Raw genomic sequence first — 20524 nt, 5'->3', positions numbered from 1 at the left:
ATATATATCTTCTCACATTCATCTCTCCTTGTTGGTGAAAGGGGAGTGGTTAAAACTAAAAGGGGAGGTAACTCATTTTGGAGTGTCCACCCCCTAAATTGTCTTAAACCAAGACATCAACACATTGCAAGATGAAGAAAAATTGGAGCAACATATTAGCTCCAACCACATGATGCCAGGGTAGACATTTATCTTCCCTAATTATGTTGTGTATTTAGTACTTAAGAGTTGAATATTTTTATGGTTACATGAGAAAGATGTATGCTGTAGAAAAACACCAGCAGAAAACAAGAGCTCACATTTCATTTTAAATTTAATTTGTCAAACAGAAGTTATCTATATACAATCAGTGTGTATTGTAATAATTCTTGCAATAGAAAGTAATTCAAATCTAAAATATTAACTGGCTGCATAGCACATTTGACATTATTGCCCATTTCAAGAGGGAAAACAATAAATTTCCAATAAATTTTGTCTGATTTGGATTCAAAAGTGTTCAGATATTGAACACTCCTTCTTTAAAACCTATGGACTGAAAAACTTTCCAGACCACAGTTTAGCTGAATATTTCCCATTTCATTACAACAAATCACAATATTGTCAGTTTAATAGAAAACCAAAACATGTGTCTGAAGCATCCAATAAAAAGGGGGCACTAAATGGAATAAAAAGGTTCCCATCCCCATTTTTGCATTCTGAACAGTAATTTAATAAAAATATTTTATTAAAAAGTGTTAGTATATTGACTCTGTGACAAGAAGGACTGAGTAGGTAGGGAAAGGAACAAGCAAAATAAATCCCATTTAATTAGTTTGAAATAATTTTCAGTGATTTCTTTTATTTTGAAAAAAGGCATTATTACAACTGACCACAAACAGGAGAAATCCTGGCTATTTTACAGTTATGGGTACAGAACTTAAATATTCAAGCTTGTGATGCAAAGCGGTGAGGTGATTGTAGTATACAATGTAAATAAATAACTTTGAAAAGTGAACAAATGTCCTTAAGAATGCTTTACTAAGAAAACAAAAAAAACCCCTCCTCATTTCTCCCTGAAACATGATCACAGGTCTGTGTTTAAAAACTCATTTGCAAACACAATTTAAACTGTGTTCACCCTAAAACCAGTTTTATGAGATTCAGTCTGAATGGGGCAGTATTGAGGTCCCTGTAAAAGTAAACATTTTCCATTTCTTAGAGGGAAAAAAAACCCCAAAAAACACCTGCCACAACATTTGCCGCATAGTGCAGCAGAAATTTTAAATACAAAAATATTTTTCTATTGTTGGGATAATAGACCTTGCATCCTGGAAAGAAGTAACAATACTGCTACTAACAATATCCAGTCCATATCTTTCAAGTCACATAAGGCAATTACTGTGTTAGTTTACTGTATATGGCTAAAAGATGGTCCAGAAAATGTCAGTCTTTGTTATGTTTTCCGGCTACTCCATGTATGTTCAGGTGTACTTTTGTGATCTGATGAGTGTTCAAATGGAGATCTGCGTCCTATAGGAGATCTTGACCCATAAGGAGACCTCTGATCTAATGGTGACCTTGGGCCACTACCAGAAGCTCTGTGGTCCATTTGCCAGTCTGAGTGGTACCTATAATCTCTCGAAGATTTATGATGGATATACTCTGAAGTGGAACGGTGATCTGAATGTATCCTGTGGTCTGAATGGGAACGGTGATTTGAATGAGGCCAACTGTCTTTTAAACTTCCTTCCAGGTTTGACCTGTGATCTCTGCTCCTGTGGTCATCCAGTTTTCTACGTTTACCATCACTATAGCATCTGAAAAAAATTACTTATTACTGAACACATAGTAAGGACTACAATTATGTCAATTCAACAGAACTGCATAAGAGAAATGTCTTTGCAATTTTGCGTTACTTAGAAAAGATTCATTGGTGCTTACTACAAGCATACTGAAAAACCAGGAAAGGAATTTTTAACAGAGCAATTTACCTGCTGTCTTGTTTATAGTGATCCCAGTCTCTGTGGTCTTTTCCATTGCTGAAGGCTGAATAGGACCTTTTCCTTGAGTCATTTTTATTATAAGCATCTTCCTGATGCCTGTCCTTATGATGATCATAGTACTGTGACAAATTTCTATCAGAAGAACTGTCCCTGCTACTGTCATCATGGTTTGCATTCTCCTTCAGTCTTTCAACATCTGTTTAATAAAGCAGAGGTTATAAGGAAGCCTCACACAGTATAAATTCTTTTCTTCACCCATTCAAACAACACTTCTGTCAGATTTAAAGCAATGTGAAAGTGGCATTATAGTTTGACAGAAACAATATCTACATAATTGAAAGATAAATGCAGTAATGTGAGCAAACTGAGAGAAACCTCAGATGTAAATAGAAGGCAAGCAAGGTAGAAATGTAGAAATGTAGGGCTGAGAAACTAAATTTTTCAACCTTACAGACTGAATGGAGAAGATCAGTGTGGTCTAATTGAGCAGGGAATAGAAACCAGGTGCCTTTAGTAGAGCAATTTGAAACAGAATGGTAGGAAGCGCCTCTCTAAGGAGACAGCCCTAGTGAGAACACTAGTTTTAGAGGTACACCTTAATGAAAGGTTTTTAGTGGTATTCCTAAAATACATTATACTAATTTTAAACTCATGATAACATACTCTAGGTTTTATATAATATGATATAAAAACAAGTATTACAAGAAGGCAACTATGGGAGCATAGAAAAACAGTATTATTGTCAATAGTAAAAGACATCCCATATAACTGATTGTTAACCATGACTTTATCATGATATGGTGACATTACAACTGCTACAAACAGGACAAGAGCCTCCAAGAAGTTTACAAATGTTGAGTTGGCCTCTCTCCCTCCTCAAAATTAAATACAAAAAAGTGTGGGTTTTAAAAAATTAATTTACTTAAGAGAATGGCCAAATAACTTGCTACTAAAATCTCTAAGTGCCAAATTCAGTCCATGCTCAGTTGAATTTCATCAGCAAACTAGTGAAGTTGTGCTAAGTCAGTGTATCCCTATGATATCCATCAATGTGGGAGTTCTAGGAGACAGTTTTATTTCACTTTACATACCATCATCATTTAAGATATCCAGCACAATAATATGCTCAAGATTTCTTACCTGGATTTCTAATTACATGTGTATTCACTTTGTTGCTAATATTCTGGTCACTGTGCTGTTAAAAGAGACAAGTACAAAAATTGTCATTGATAAATCCCAAAGTTGCATCTGAATTCTTCAGAAAGTATCCTAAGAAAACAAACTAGTTTATTATGAACAGTAAAATACATTTAAAGTGTATTGAGTGTAAACAATTGATACTTTATAATAACAATTATAAAACTTAGAATATATTTTTTGTATATTTAGAGAGTCTGAAAGTATTACCTGAGATTCTTGGCGTTTCTTGATTGCATGTTTATACAGCTTGTGCAACTTTCTGGCATCAAATTCTGTAAACTTAGAGACAAAAATCCACAAGTTTCTGAGGAAAAAGAAAGAGAGGTTATAATTCTTCCATATATTAGTTTTTATTGTGTCATACAACAGAATATGTACTTAAATGAAATTATTTCAACAGTACTTCAGTAAACTGAATTATTTGTAAAGTCTGTTACACAGAATATTATCTAGCTGCACAGCAAACATTACTTAGCTGTATTTCAAACTTTTCAGAAGTTAATTACTTTAATAATTTGTCATTTTGTAATATTTATCACAATGACTGAAGAATGCAAAGTGCATGAAAAATAGTATTAATGGCAATTTTATCAATGATTTGTGCAATTGCATAAAAATGTAGTTTTCAATTTGTTGTGCAATTCTTCTGAAAGATTATTTGAAATATGTCAGAAAACCGGAGTATTTACTACACAGTAAAGATTCTTCTGAACTTTAAATCTCTCGCAGTATAAGAAATTTGACCTATGTGCCCAATTTCCTACAGATATCAGGGACGGGATTTTCCCACGAAATTCCAAAGCCTGGTGTCTTGGGGTGACCAGACACCTGGTCAAAGCTTTTGAAACCAAATGAGAAATCTGAAAGAGGATGGAAGCAGCATGCCAAAATCTTTGATCCTAATCTATGCTATGAAAGAAGAAAGCAAAACAAAACATTTTTGGTGTCAAGAAGCCAAAACCTTAAAGACAAGATTTGCTTCTATGATCGCAGACACCAGATCTAAACTCTAGAATTCTTTTAGCAAAGTTTACAGGTGGAATGCTTAAAAGACTACGGAATATTACTGTTCTAACTAGTGTTTAGTTCAGAAACATCTCAGGTGTGTAGGCTCAATAAGCATCTATCTGCTCTTTCACTGTGATGATTTAAACATTATAGTTTTGGCCTAGAGGTTTGTAAAACTAGACAAAACCAGCAAATGGTGTGCCCAATGACATCTGTATAAGAAATACAGCATGAATACCTTTACTAAATTCTATGTCTTATCAAAGATAGATAAAACACTGTCTTGGGGTGACCTTATGATGTGTATCCCATATCGCTGCCTATGCCCAGAAATTAATTTATTAATTTTTGTGCCTTTCTATGCCTCTAAACTGAGCCTGAGAGGGGGAAGGAAAAATTGAGCAAAACTTTCTCAAAGCAGTTTGCAGCTTGTTCAAGGTCAAATAAAGATAGCAGGGTTTTTTTTTTCTTCCCAGCCACGGCAGGGGAGCGAGGAAGCACCCGGCTTGCTGCTTTCCAGTCAGCTTTTGGCCAGTTTTTTTCCAGTTTCTTGTTCTCCGGAGAGAGACTGAGAGTTGAATTTTTCCTTCCCTGGAATTTCGGATTTTCTCCCTTTTCTACTGGACTGCTTGATTGCTGTAACATCAGAGCACATTGGGAGGACTTTCCACTGGGCACAGAGGGCCTGGCCCTGGGCTAAGCCCCAGCTCCGAGGAGACCAAAGGGAGGACTCGAACACTTTCCCAGGTTTTTTCCTCTACAGCGAAAGATTTTACCATTTAACATTATTTTCCTTTCCCGTGTGTTTGTTAAATAAATAGTTTTATCTTCTTCACTTTCCTTCGAGGAAAATTTATTTTTTCCCGAACCTGGGGGGGGGAGGGGTGGTTGTGCCTTCTCTCAGAGGATATATTTCTAAATTTGGCCAAACCAGAACAAACACATATTTTAATAATCTATGTATGGTACTGTAGCATTACTATGAATTAATATTATAGTAGCTCCACTATATTCATTCTTCACTGAAAGGGTGGTCAGGCATTGAAACAGACTGCTCGGGAAAGTGGTGGAATCACCATCCCTGGAAGCGTTCAAAAAATATATGGATGTGGCACTTGGAGACATGGTTTAGTGGTGAACATAGTGATAGTGCTGGGTTAACAGTTGGACTCAATGATCTTAGAGGTCTTTTCCAACCTTAACGATTCTATGATTCTATGATCCTACTATGAATTTCCACTTAAAGAAACATAACGTTTACCAAAGTGTCTTTAAGACATGGATATTGTTTTTGTATTTCAGTTCACCCCAATATTTTAAAATAAAGCAAGTACAAACAGCAGAAGTATTCTGTTAACAACAGTCTGCAAGAAAATGAAACACTTGACTGAGTTTTGTATATGGAAGTGCAACCATATATGCAACCATAAAGGATTAAAGTGCACATTATGATAAAACTAACTCAAACTGTATTAAGAACTTAACAACAAAATGTAGCAAGTTTATAAACCAACATTTTTCTTATTTTTTCCAAAGTTACCACCTCGCAGATGCATAAGAACACTTAAAACTCTTATTCCATTTTGAAATACATTTCTGAGTATGATATGATAAATGTTTTTTTATCGTCAGTTAATGTATGATTTAGAGTATATTTTTAAAAAGAATAAAGGATTCTGCAACTCAAAATCATCCAAAGTTCAACACATACATTTATAATGGCCTGTTTTTAGCATGAATAAAGAACAAAAACAAACTTCAATGTTGAAAAAGCCATATTCTTTAATGATAAGAAATCTTTTCCACTAAACTGTTGCAGTGGGGATACTGCAACACGCCTATATCAAACCAGGAGTCCCGTGGAAAAGAAATATATACGGACGGATTCTTGCTAGATGTTTCAGAGATGTTTATTTCCCCAGCCGCATGGCCAGGGCTCTGCCGAGAGACTCTGCTCCAGTCACAGCACCCGAGCTGCTTTGCCCGCGCAGGGGAACACAAACCAACCAATGGGGAACGAGGCTGAGCAGGGGCAGGGAAACCCCGTGCCTCCCCTCAGGGCTACAGGGCGCGGGGGAGGGACCCCAACATCTCACCCGTTTTATTTTAATAAAAGGAGAATGAAGACAACTGGATAAACATAACAAGAACTGTTTCAAAACAAAACAAGCCACCCTCCTGAGTCTTTAAATGTCCAAACAAATTCTGTGGAACATCTCAGGGCTGACAGAAGGGAGACAGAACTCTCTGGACATGCCTGTGGGGAAACTGAGGCAGGAGAGGGTTCCTTCTCTCCCCCTTTTCATCCCCCCATCGGCATCGGAGAGGAATTGTAGGGAAATGGAACTGTATAAGGAAGCCATGGAGTGAAAAACGGATTAGGAATAAACTGGGGATAGGGTAGACTTAGGAAAGGGTTCATATTGGGTATAGGGTAAAAGGGGAAATTAGGCTGTGGGTAGGGAAATTGCTGGAATGGATATTGTTTATAATTTTGTGCATAACGGCTGCCTTTGACGGGAATACCTCCAGGCCCAGTAACATTCGCTGCTTGTAAACCCTTCTTTCCTTGCACTATATCAAATTGAACAACTTCCCCATCTCCTACACTTTGCAGGTAATTTTTAGGGTTATTCCTTTTAATGGCAGTTCTGTGGATGAATAAATCTTCCCCTGTATCATCTCGTGTTATAAATCCATAGTTGTTTTTTACATTGTACCATTTCACAGTTCCTGTGACTTTCGTTGCTAGAACGTCTCCTATCACGTGCTTGCGTGTCTGTCGTGGGTGCCGGTCCCGCGTGGCCGCCGCCTCGCTGACTCCGACGTCTCGGTCAGGCCCCCGCACCGCGGCCGCTCTGCGCTCTCTGCACGGCCCCGCTCCGGCGCGTGTCTGGGCTCTGCACGGCCCCGCTCCAGCGCCTGTCTGGGCTCTGCGCGGCCCCGCGCTGCCATCGCCGCTGGCCCCACACCCCGTGAGCGGCTCCGCTCCGCAAACTCCACGCTACTTCGAGAGCGGCCTCGTTTCGGCTCGGCGCTGCGCTGCGCGGCTTCTCGTGTCGCTGTGGAAACCGCCGCTTCTCCCTCCACAGGGCTCTCCGAGCCGTATGCTCAGAGCGGGCTTCCACGCTGACCTCCGCTTCCTGGCTGCTCGTGGCTCACGGCACCCATGGCGCCTGCGGCGTCGCTCCCTCACTCGCGGCCAGGTGGCCGGTGACCCCGAGACAGGGATGGGGTCCGCAGTAAGGCGCGCGCTCCCGAGGGGGCCGGGCACATCCAGCACAGGCACCTCCGCTGGCACGGCTACAGTCATACACTCCCGGGATGGCAGCCGCGCGGTCTCGGCCACGGGAGAGGTATGATCTTCTGCTTTAGGGGTAATGGGACCATACAAATGCCCCTCAAGGGCTTCTCTGATTACCAAGGATCCCCGGACAGCTTCTATCGCTCGTCCATCCCTTAGTTTATCATAGATCTCGTCCCAGAAACACTCCTGATAATATCCAGGAGGTCCGATATCAAAAAGTAAGTCTCGAGAAATACAGGGGAACTCTTTGAAAAGCCAGATAAAAAAGTGTTCAAGATCTCCCGCTTCCAATACTTTTTTGTTTTGTTGTTCAAGGATCCCTTTTACTTCTAGATACATTTTTTTCTGTGGCTCAGAGAGCCCCATTTCCCACGATTCTTCCATAGTCCAGATATGGAATAGCGAAACAAAACCAAGAAGAAGAATCCAAAGTTTCCAGGGTTTACTCACACAAAGTCGCTTAGGGATCGGGGATCGTTCTGCCCGCATTCTCCACCATTTTGTTGCAGTGGGGATACTGCAACACGCTTTATCAAACCAGGAGTCCCGTGGAAAAGAAATATATGCGGACGGATTCTTGCTAGATGTTTCAGAGATGTTTATTTCCCCAGCCGCATGGCCGGGGCTCTGCCGAGAGACTCTGCTCCAGTCACAGCACCCGAGCTGCTTTGCCCGCGCAGGGGAACACAAACCAACCAATGGGGAACGAGGCTGAGCAGGGGCAGGGAAACCCCGTGCCTCCCCTCAGGGCTACAGGGCGCGGGGGAGGGACCCCAACACTAAACATTAAATATACTCTAAATACAGTTATTTTCTCTTTGGTTTTAAAAGGTAAGATGACTCCACCTACTGGACAAAATGCATTGCTATACAAGTATAAAAAAGTGAAACCAATAAAAGCTGGAACCATTTATAATCATCTTTTTATAAGTCCTTATTTGATACAGCAGAAAAATAAAATAAATGGAGAATAAGAAATGAGAAATAATTAAAACCTATTCTGCTTAATATAAGCTATTATGGATTTCCCTTTTTCAAGAAAAATCATGCAGAATAACTTACTTTCTCCACTGTTTAATTTGTTCAGGATTTGTGTACTCCTTTAAACATTCAGTAATGTGGTCCCCAATTTTGATTAGGCACTGTCTAGTATGCTCCAGCTGTTCCCTTTCAGAAAGGCCTTTCTCTGGTCTATCCAATTGTTTCAGTGCTGCTTTAACAGGCCTCATTCTTTCTTTGCACTGTAAAATGTAAAAAAAGGAATACATTAATTAAAAAATAAAAAGATAAAAATTGTAAAACATGACTCACCCTTACACAGGCAAAGACAGTACTGTTGTAAGCCAAATGAAAAACAAGTCTTTTCTCGCAGCTCTTTTAGTTTTACTATAAGGTTTCATTTGGAAAAAGTAGCTTTTTAAATCCAGTTGAAAATTTACTCCTATATGAAAGCATTAAATTGTATGTAACACATATTAAAGATTTAAGAAAGCACTAAGTTAATATAAAAGATTTTCCGAGGGAAAGGAATTACTAGGTTTTACAATCATGGGTTTAACTTTCAGCATAAATATATAGGAAAAGAGTTATTTTACTTTTTAGAGACTTGAAAGCTATACAAACTCAGTGTCAAGATTAGGTATGAGAATGTTTATTATAGTTTAAGTAGATACTTTCTGCAACAATTAAACTTGGCATTCAACAGAGGATCAGCATTCCTTCTCTGAGCAGCTTTTAAGCCTGAGTTCTATGCAGATACTAGGATAAAGCTAGTTTAGGTGTGCCTAAATTAGTAACAGTGATGACAACACATGTACTCATAGATATATTTCATATGTGTATGCTTGAATTTTCACACTAATTTAAACATGTTAATAGCAAATACAGATAAACCAGTTAGCATATTTTAAATTATAGACCTTTTCTTGGAAATACCATTCAATCACAATGGCAAGGTAGACAGATGAAATGCATATTTTTACCTGTCACAAGATAGACGAGAAGTCAAATGAGTTAGCCTCAACAACCCACAGCAGTAATTTTCATTTGAAAAGATAAACATGCTAATTAGTTTGCATCTGATCATGGCATAATGATAAAATATACCTTCCAGAACAGAGGGCCTGGCCAAAAAAATGTTCTATATGCAAACCCAACCTATGATTGCTCCCACTAAGGAAGAAAGACAAGTCTGTATATTCAGAATCAAAAATATGAGGGATTTTGGAGAACATCACCATCACTGTGTCAACATCTAGGGGCAACTCAAAAATCAGTGAAGCTGTTCCATTACCAGTTCACGCCATTAAGTAATTAAGCAGCTACATTACCTATTGCACTAACCACAGCTTAAGCAACCTTTAAAAAGACAGTTTACAAAGTACACTGCTTAAGTGTAGAGGTGAACAGAGAAGCATAATTGTACATGGGAATTGTGTGATTTTCAGTCACCTAGCCACTCACAAGATATCCTGGAAATTATAGATGAGTCACTTATAACATCATTTAGATAAAAAACAAAACACAAAACAACAACCCCCACATCGGTAAACTAGTCAGTACCATACTGATGAGAAAACAAAATCATTTGCTTCTCGCAGCCAGCACCACAGTAGACCCAGTAAACCTGTCTAGCAGTAACAGACGACTGTTGAAAGTGGAATGATAGAACTTCTACAGCAGAAAAGTAGCTGCTCAAAGTAAATTCTTAGCATCCTTCCAAAGTCCCCAATCAACCTATAAAATGTTACATACCTCCCTTTTGTTCTTCCAATATTGTTTCTGTTGTGGTCAAAAGTAGTGATATAACTGAAATTCTTTTGGTATCAGAGATATTACTCCAGCAAGATATTTCTAAGGACTTTAGGATTTGTTCCTTCCTCTGTCTAATGCAGGAAGTCTGTAATACTTCAAGAGCAACTTTCTCTTGTTAGCTTGCAAAGAACAAAGGGGTATTTGATAAGGCCAAGTCAGAGACTATAGCAGCTGCATTAAAATTCATTCATTTCTGTCCTTTAAGAAGCAGTATCCATGAATTAGTCTTGAGGATGGATCTTCACAGTCTGTATTTTAAAACTATACAGCACACAGACAACTAGACAAATACTCTTCACTATACTGCATAAATGCAATAAAATAAAACTGCTGACCTGAAAACAAAACTGAATTTAGTACAGTGTTGATAACCCTTCACTGATCTAAGATTTTACTGGCAATAGATATCTAATATATCTATAATACCTAATAGCAGAATCAAAAACATTAGAAATTGTGCTCATTTAGAATATCAAGTGTAAACACTAAATTATCAACAAGGGACTTACCACACTGAATGTCCTCTGATCCAGTTCTTCAGATTCTTCTGATATTGGAACTGTTTCACTAGTTGCAGTAATATGAACTGGAATATCCAACAATGAAACTTTTTTATTTTTTTCTTTATTTTCAGATTTGAGTTCATTTACCTAAGAACAAAACATGAAAATTTATCTGATAAGCAAACCTTATTTCTGGGCAGAAATGATACTGTAATTAGGCAATCACTGCATTCTCTTCAATAATAACAAAAAGAAAGGAAAAAAATCTGTCATGCAGTGATATTACCTTTTATTTTCTCTCTCTGAGGGATGGAGAAAGAGAATGGACAAGCTTCTTGCACCACTTGCACTCTCAGTCCCACTAAGCTATAGATCTTTAAAAAGATAATTTCCCATTTCATTTGCCTTTGTAGTTACAAGCAGTAAAAATAAAACTTCACATGATGCAAAAGATTTCAATGAAATGACAACTGTAAAGTAAATGATCCAAAATATCTTTTCAACTCAAAGTCATTCACAAAAACCTGGTGGCCTTTTCTAGTGCTATATAAGAAAAAATAAACCTAGCTACCTTTTCTTCCTTTACTTCTTTTTCTTTCTCTGTGGATTCTTTTAGTTTGTTATCTCTCTTTTCTTTAATATTTTTAAATTCTTTCTTATCTTCTTTTTCTTTTTTATCTCTTTTTAAATGCCTCTTATTTTCTTTTTCTCTTGTCTCTTTTTTTTCTTCAGCTTCCTTCTTTATACCAATATCTGGCTCAGGCTTTTCTTCATTTTCTTCTGCTTTTATTTTTTTATGTGGACATTTCACTGAAACAATCTCATCCTGCAATACACAAGCATATATGTCACATCAAATGGAGTTTCTAACCATTCAAGTTTTGCAACCATCAGATTAAAATGTACTTTTTTCCTGTGTGTGATTTCTTTAGTCTTAGGTTTAACACCTATCAAATGGAGCTGGATGCAGTTGCAAAACAAGATGAGGACTACTCACTCATTTCCTTGATGTGACACAAAACAAGTATTGATTGGGCAGGGGTAAATAGGGGTGTGTGAGAGATTAAATCCATTAAACTTTTGTATTACCAAAGAAATCTGCCCCTGTAAAAAGTAGTTAAGCTGCAAAGAGCTAAAAGCAATAAGGAAGTAGACATCACAAGACTCAGCTGATTTTTCGGGGCATGGTGATGATAAAAGACTTCTGTTCTGGTTAATTTTGTTCCAGTAACTTTTGTGTGACCACAAATTAAACAGTCACAGGAAAAGGGATCAGAGTTCCAACTTTTGCTTTTTCAGAGATGTTCTGAAGAATCTAGCGTTCTTTCAGCTACCTTCGAAGTCACAAAATTAGGTGCAACATGGCCCCTAAACTTAATCTGTTGGGGTTTTCTTTTCTTCTCTCTAGTGGTTTCTGCTGTGTGATAAATTTAAATAAATGAACCAACAAAAATAGAGTCCTAAAGGAACACATCAGAAGTAATAAAAACATAACAAAGTTGAGTAGCCTATTAGAACAATATCTATTGAATAATAGTCAAACTTTACACTGACAAGTCCATGGGCCCTGATGGGATGCACCCACGAGTGCTGAAGGAACTGGCAAACATCACTGCTAGGCCGCTTGCAATCATCTTTGAAGGAGGACCCAGGGAACTACTGGCCAGTCAGCCTCACCTTTATCCCTGGAAAGGTGATGGAACAGCTCATCCTGGAGGCCAACTCTAAGCACATGGAAGACAAGAAGGTGATCAGGAGCAGCCAGCATGGATTCACCAAAGGGAAATCATGCTTGCCCAACCTGATTGCCTTCTACAATGGGACAACTGGCTGGATAGATGAGAGGAGTGAATATTGTCCACCTGGACTTCAGCAAGGCTTTCAACACTGTCTCCTGTGACATCCTCATAGCATAGTGGACAGTGAGGTGGATTGAGAACTGGCTGAAAGGCAGGTCTCAGAGTGTTGTGATCAGTTGCAGTCTAGTTGGAGGCCTGTCACTAGTGCTGTCCCTCAAGGTTCAATACTGGGCTCAGTATTGTTTAACTTGTTCATTAATGACTTGGATGAAGGGGTAGATACCTCCTCAGCAAGTTCACTGATGATACAAAGCTGGGAGGAGTGGCCGATACCTCAGAGGGCTGTGCAGCCCTTCAGAAGGACTTCGACAGGTTGGAGAGATGGGCAGGGAGGAACCTTCTGAAATTCAACAAGGGCAAACGCAGGGTCCTGCACCTGGGTAAGAATAACCCCAGGCACCAGTACAAGCTGGGGGTGACCTGCTTGAAAGCAGCTCTGTGGAGAAGGACCTGGGGGACCTGGTGGACAACAAGCTGTCCATGAGCCAGCAGTGCCCTTGTGGCCAAGACGGCCAATGGTATCCTGGGGTGCATTAGGAAGAACATTGCCAGCAGGTCAAGGGAGGTGATCCTGCCCTTCTACCCAGCCCTAGTGAGGCACATCTGGAGTGCTGTGTCCAATTCTGGGCTCCTCAGTATGAGAGAAACATGCAACTCCTGAAGAGAATCCAGCAGAAGGCTATAAAGATTATTAGGGGACTGGAGCATCTCATTTAGGAAAAAAGGCTGAGGGAGCTGGGTCTCTTCAGCCTGGAGGGGAGAGATCTGAGAAGGGACCTTATCAATATCCCCTTATCTGAAGGGAGGGTGTCAGAGGATGGAGCCAGGCTCTTCTCGGTGATGCCAAGCAATAGGACAAGAGGCAATGGGCAGAAACTGGAACACAGGAAGTTCCACCTGAACATGAGGAAGAACTTTACTGAGAGGGTGACTGAGCCCTAGAACAGATTGTCCAGAGAGGGTGTGGAGTCTCCTTCTCTGGAGATATTCAAGAACTATCTGGACACAATCCTGAGTAACATACTCTAGGGGACCCGGCTTGAGCAGGGAGGTTGGACTAGACCTCCAGTGGTCCCTTCCAACCTGACCCATTCTGTGATAATGAAAGCCCTGACATACACAGAAGCATTGACTTGCATGTCTCAAAACACTGTTTATTTATGCTGTACTTTCTAATCAATCTTGATTTTTTTTCCCGAGCCTGAACAAAAATTGCTATCTGAGGAATCATAATCAGTAGTAAAAATGGATTAGTCAGAAACATTAGTTTTATATTCAGATTTTATAATAAAATTGCATTTTGAGAAGATAAAATGCTCAAGTCTTTATATGAATGATGTTTACCTCATTATACTCATCATCATCAGATTTTTCTGAGGGTGGTGATGAGTCACTTTTTATTTCTTCTTTAATTTTTGCAGCCTTTGTTGCTCTATTCTTCTTACTTCTTGCTTTCTTCCTCTTTGAATTGCCCTGAATGCAAATTAGTACCTTTATTATGTCAACTGACAAGTGTCTGCACACCACAGTTGAAGAAAAAGATTTTGGTTTTTATGTTAAAGAAAGCATTCATTTTATTTATTGCCACTAATGACCACCACTTTTCTCAGGATTGGAGACCGAGCCTAATGCAACAGTAGAGAATATTTACAAATAAGGGAGAAAAAACCAATATTAAACTTGCAATACATTCCTTGAGTTAGTCTCATATAATACAATTACCAATACAGAGAAAAATTACACAAAACAGAGTGGAACTAAGAATAAAACAATCTGCTGACATTCCCATAGGTATATTATGTTATCTTGCTACTGAAAATTAAGCTTAACTTACTGCACCAGTAAGTCTTTGCACTTCTTTTCTTGCAAGGTCTTTATTCAGTAATTTAATGAGGTAATCTGCACGGGTCTGCAACTGCTTGGCCTGGGGTTTCTTATCTGGGTCATCAGGTAAAATCTGAGGAGAGCAACGGTAGCATCAACTACAAGTACACATTATCAAATTAGGAAGCTGCTAGTCTGGAGCACTGGGAACAGAAAAAGCTGAATTAAAAAAAATAGGTAAAAAACCAATCCATTCCAACTATACCTGACTAATATGCAGGCAGCTTCAAGGAATGGACAACTTAAACATTTTATTTTTCCTCAAACACACAACTAATGTAGTCTTGAAAATATTCTCACAAAATTTACAGTCAACTCAAGAAACTAGCCTCAGATTTCTGTTTCCACTCTCATAGTTTATCTAAAAAATTCAGAGCTCCTGTACCACTGTCATCCACAGATCTCCTAGTTCTGCCTTGTTCTTCTAAATGCATTAACTCGTTACCACAGGATATGCAGAAGCAAAAAAAAAAAAAAAAAAAAAAAAGTGTGGTTTCATAAAACAAGCAATTAATGGAAGGCAGGGGTAGGATATCATTAAACAGGTATATATACAACCCTGGCTCCACAAATCCCAAAGCTACAGGTTGGCAGTACCATTGTGTTTGCTTCACTCCAGTATTTCCCTAAATGTTTCTCACTACTTCTAAGCAGCCACTGCACTACTTCTAATCTGACAAATACAGCCATTCTCATGTTGCAAATGAAAGTCAGTTTCAAGCAAAGAAAACAGGGATAGGGAAACCAAACCAAAATCTGCAAACCAACTTCCCTCCAAAAGATCAAGAATAAAATTACAGAATTCATAGAATTATTTAGGTTGGAAAAGACCTCTGAGATCATTGAGTCCAACCTTTGACCAATCATCACCTTGTCAACTAGACCATGGCACTAAGTGCCACATCCAGTTGTTTCTTGAACACCTCTGGGGATGGTGACTCCAACACCTCCCTGGGCAGTCCATTCCAATGTTTAACGACCCTTTCCATGAAGAAATTTCTCCTGATGTCCAACTATAATCTCCCCTGGCACAGCTTGAGGCCATGTTGTCTTGTTCTGTCATGAGTTGCCTGGGAAAAGAGGCCGATCCTTACCATGCTACGACCTCCTTTCAGATAGTTGTAGAGAGTGATAAGGTCTGCCCTGAGCCTCTTTTTCTCCAGGTTTAACAACCCCAGGTCCCTCAGCCACTCCTCATATGACTTACTCTCTAGACCCTTCAGTAGCTCTGTTGCCCTTCTCTGGACTCGCTCCAGCACCTCAATGTCTGTCTTGAAGTGAGGGGCCCAAAACTGAACACAGGATTCGAGGTATGGCCTCACCGGTACAGGGGGACAATCACTGCCCTGGTCCTGCTTCCCGCACTATTTCTGATACAAGCCAGGATGCCATTGGCCTTCTTGGCCACCTGGGAACACACTGGCTCACATTCAGCTGGCTGCTGACCAGCAGCCCCAGGGCCTTTTCTGCCAAACAACTTTCCAGCCACTCTTCCCCAAGCCTGTAGCACTGTGGGGGGTTGTTGTGACCAAAGTGCAGGACCCAGCACTTGGCCTTGTTGAACCAAATACCGTTGGTCTTGGCCCATTGATCCAGCCTGTTTAAATCCCTCTGCAGAGCCTTCCTACCCTCCAGCAGATCAACACTCCCATCCAACTTAGTGTCATCTGCAAACTTACTGAGGGTGCCCTCAATCCCCTCATCCAGATCATCAATAATGATATTAAACAGGACTGGGCCCAATGCTGATCCCTGGGGAACACCACTATGAACTGGCCGCCAACTGGATGCAGCACCATTCACCACCACTCTCTGGGCCTGGCCATCCAGCCAGTTCTTAACTCAGCAAGGAGTGCACCCGTCCAAGTTGTGGGCTGGCAGCTTTTCCAGGAGAATGCTGTGGGAGACAGTATCAAAGGCTTTGCTGAAGTCCAGGCAGACACACCCACAGCCTTTTCCTCATCCACTAGGTGGGTCGCCTGGTCACAAAAGGAGATCAGGCAGGTTAGGCAGGACCTAAATTTCCTAAACCCATGGTGGCTGGGCCTGATCCCTTGGTTGTCCAGTATGTGCCATGTGATCGCACTCAAGATGATCTGCTCCATAACCTTGCTGGGCACTGAGGTCAGGCTGACAGGCCTGTACTTCCCCGGATGCTCCTTCCGGCCTTTCTTGTAGATGGGCATCACATTGGTCAACCTCCAGTCGTCTGGGACCTCCCCAGTTAGCCAGGACTGATGACAAATGATGGAAGAGCGTCTTAGTGAGCTCTTTCGCCAGCTCCCTCAGTACCCTTGGATGAATCCCATCTGGCCCCATAGACTTGTGAGTGTCTCAGTGGCTCAGCAGGTCACTAACTACCTCCTCCTGGATTACAGGGGGACTATTCTGCTATCCATCCCTGTCTACCAGCTCAGGGGGCTGGGTGCCCTGAGGATAACTGGTCTTACTGTAAGACTGAGGCGAAGAAGGCATTAAGTACCTCAGCCTTTTCCTCATCCTTGGTGACAATGTTCCCCCCCTGCATCCAATAAGGAATGGAGATTCTCCCTGGCCCTCCTTTTGTTGTTAATGTATTTGTAAAAACATTTTTTATTATCTTTCACAGCAGTGGCCAGGTTGAGTTCTAGCTGAACTTTTGCCTTTCTAATTTTCTCTCTACGCAACCTAACAACATCCTTGTAACTCTTCCTGATTTGCCTGCCCCTTCTTCGAAAAGTCTGGAATTAATTCAAATTAACACAACTAGAGCATTTAAACTAGGGAAGCAAAAGATGGAAGAGAGAATTCAAGTGATAGAGACACAAATACATAGAAATACAGAAACAGCAGACTCTAAGAAGGTATACTTCAACTGAATACACAAAATCTTAAAATCTAATTCTTTACCAAAAGGATACAAAGGAGTACAACTGACCTAACTTCTGGGCAATTTCAGTTATCATAAAATAAACTCTTTCAGTAACTGTTCTTATTAACATTATTACCTAAACAAAAAAAAGTCCTTGATGAAATTTTGCAGATGACATACCTTCTGTGTCAAACTGAGATCAGGATCCATTTTTATCATTTCCCAGCTTCCATAGCCATATTCGTAGATACCTATTAACAGATTGGAATCATCTTCCTTACCCCAATCTATATCAAAATGAGCTGCCTTGGTGTGGCATGGGATGACATATCTAGTAGAAATAAATTAGAAATATAAATAAGCAAACTTCTCAAACTTAGTAAGGGATAGAAGAACATGCCACATATCACTGAGATCCTGGTATATTTAGTAAGTAATCCACATAACTATCAGGCTTTCTTACAATTTCTATAAAATATTTATTCAAATCAGTACCAAAACATGTTTTAAAGGAGATCAAGATTAAGATATAAAAAACAGTCATCTATCTGTGGCCATGGACTGAGTCAGAACTGGCTAACCATGAAGATAAGCTTAAAATATTACTCAAGTATAACTGCTAGCTGAATAAGCAGATAGTCTAGGGACTATGATACACAAGGGAGTAAGCTAAAAAGTTCATTGGTCTAAACAACTACCAACAATTACCATCTGCTCCATTTTGACAAATATTGAGTTCTCTCAGGCAGAGGTGACACAAAGCAGTTCCTCAACAAGTCTAATTTCTAGCCTGGAATAATTAAGAGTAACTGAACCCAGTCCCCAATGAATACAGTTCAGAAGCTAAAGCAAATACTGGCTTCTAAGGAGAGGGAAGAAAGAATAAAGAAAGGACATGGAGCAGATTTCTGCTGCCAGTTCTTAGAGGTAATGGAGTGACACGGGTGTCCCAGTGTACTCAGTCTGGATTGCTTAAATATATTCATTATGGGTTCCTTTAGGAATAAAAAAAAAAAATACCTTTTCCTTTCTTCTGGATCTGCAGGAATGGATTTGTGCAACGGTGCCAACTCTTCTTCATGAGAAATAACTAGCTTTGCATTCACCTGCACTCCTGATATTCGGAATGTTGGGCCTTTAACTTTCCCAAATCTACCTCCTTAAAATAAAGGAACAAATTATTAAAATATTTAGCTTTTGTGTGTATCTTATAGACAAACGTAGAGAAAAAGAAAGTTTGATGCTATAGCAGCAGACATTCAATTATAGGAAATGAATTTTTCTTAACCAAATGCTTTAATTAAACTCCAGAACCTCAAGGTCTTCCAGTTAATAGTAGCAGATTAATTTTAAATTTCATGGTAAAGCAAAAACGCATTGCATTCTACTATTGACAACTCACTCAGGGAAAGGGGGAAGAAAAACAAAACCAAAAAGTCTTCTTACTAGAATCCTTTTTTTTACATCACCTAGCGTGCTAACATTTTGTTAATGTTTTCCCCTAACACAATTGTTCTGTTATAATCAGAGTGCAAGAATCATTCATATCTCTTTGACACTTTTTATTCCTCTCCCCCACCCCCAAACACACTTTACCTGCTCTTTCTTGGCCAAAGGAATTGTCCTTTAAAGCCTTAATGCATCCATTATGTACAAGTTCTCCCAGACGTCTAAGGTCCATCTCAGATTTATCAACTAGCTCAGCATCTCTAGCTATAGCATCTAACCTGGAAGAAAACAAATATGTTTTTACAGCTCTACAACTTTAGTAATATGAATGACTCCTTCAGATTTTGAAACTAGATAAGTGATCCTGTAAGTTATTATTCACCCACACTTGCTATACTGTGTAAAATTTTGATCCATGCAGTTCAAAGCAGCTAAAGAAAATACAGAAACTATAAAAAAGGGTATTTCACATAAAGGACTATACAACGGGAAATATAAAGGATCCTATCTATGCAGTTTTGAGTTAAATTTCAACACATTCTTTTAAATAGAAAAGGAACTATTATTAAGTCTATAGTTTTATCCACTTATCAAACAAAAAAAATGAACAACTGTCACTAATGCAGAATTAACAGAACAGTAGGTTAAGTATAAAGAAAAAGCAAGCAGTTTTGCAAAATGTTAAGATTTGTCAAACTGGCTGTCTACATACATACCATATATGATGAAAGGAAAAGAAATAATTTAAATTCATGTTATAGTACAGGCAAAAGATTAGGCACACTATTTTCAACCTAAGGTTTCTTGGTGTACTGTTTCAATTTTAATGGAAACAAGGTACCAAGTTGCTATACAAATTAGCAAATTAGTTTACCTTTCAAGCGGGCCACCAAATTTCTTGTAACTCTTGATAAACCTAATAACAGAAAAAAATTTTGCAGTTAAAAACATGTATGCTTAATTACATTGGTTTAAAAAATGTATATGTAAAGTCTTAGTACAAGGCTATGTGGACAATGCAAAGAAAATAAGAACTAGAGAGACTAGGACGGCTTAGTATATGAAGACAACCCACATTTAAAACCAGAGTTCTATTTGGTTTAATAACTGATATAAATAAAACAACAGAAGATACAATTTATTTCAAAAGTTACTTTACTAATTAGTTTCACAAGACAAAGAATTCAGCAATGTGATGTGTCTAATCATAAAAATCAAATGTGGATTTATAGTAAATTGAGAATTCAGATATTATGTTAGGTCTCTCATAATAAAGAGAAGCTAGCTGCAATTTTAAGGACATTTTAAAACATAACAGGAAAGATAAAGGAATGCAAGCACAAGAATACCCCTGACAAAAGCAGCAAACCATTATATATTAGATAAAATGAAAAGGAAACAAGGCTCTTAAAGGTTAATTATATAATCAAAAATATTTTATAAGCTGTACAGTATTTCAGAGAAAAATTAATACTTAAATTACAGAAGCAAAGTAGCATTTCACAAACCAAAGTAAAGCAAAACAATGTCTACTCCTTCTCCCAAAGAAGTATTTTTAGCACCAAATATTGGGGGACCAGCTGTACAGATTCACTTATCTACTGGGTTTTGCTGAGATAAAGTTAATTTTCTTCAGAGCACCATACTTACTAGTATGTTTTGGATTT

General features: G+C 39.0%; 1 protein-coding gene across 6 annotated transcripts in view; it reads right to left on the bottom strand.

The window, feature by feature from the left end:
* Positions 1–295: 295 nt before the first annotated feature.
* Positions 296–20524, bottom strand: part of LOC138102695 (chromodomain-helicase-DNA-binding protein 1-like) — a 75381-nt gene continuing 55152 nt past the window's right edge. For 5 of the 6 annotated variants that reach the window (XM_069000417.1, XM_069000420.1, XM_069000421.1 and 2 more), the window contains 13 exons: positions 19732–19773; positions 19005–19135; positions 18429–18567; positions 17589–17739; positions 14508–14630; positions 14018–14146; positions 11386–11640; positions 10821–10961; positions 8560–8738; positions 3390–3486; positions 3123–3177; positions 1971–2178; positions 296–1796 (listed from right to left, as the gene is read on the bottom strand). In XM_069000417.1, coding sequence (XP_068856518.1) covers positions 1433–1796; positions 1971–2178; positions 3123–3177; positions 3390–3486; positions 8560–8738; positions 10821–10961; positions 11386–11640; positions 14018–14146; positions 14508–14630; positions 17589–17739; positions 18429–18567; positions 19005–19135; positions 19732–19773 — 2014 coding nt within the window. In that variant the 3' untranslated portion in view covers positions 296–1432. The remainder of the gene's footprint in view (positions 1797–1970; positions 2179–3122; positions 3178–3389; positions 3487–8559; positions 8739–10820; positions 10962–11385; positions 11641–14017; positions 14147–14507; positions 14631–17588; positions 17740–18428; positions 18568–19004; positions 19136–19731; positions 19774–20524) is intronic. The other variant, XM_069000423.1, reaches the window with a different exon arrangement.

This window comes from Aphelocoma coerulescens, assembly GCF_041296385.1.
Source record: "Aphelocoma coerulescens isolate FSJ_1873_10779 chromosome W unlocalized genomic scaffold, UR_Acoe_1.0 ChrW_unloc_scaf_1, whole genome shotgun sequence".
Lineage (NCBI taxonomy): Eukaryota > Metazoa > Chordata > Aves > Passeriformes > Corvidae > Aphelocoma > Aphelocoma coerulescens.
The sequence above is the reverse complement of the archived record's forward strand: the minus strand, read 5'-3'. Positions and strand labels throughout refer to the sequence as shown.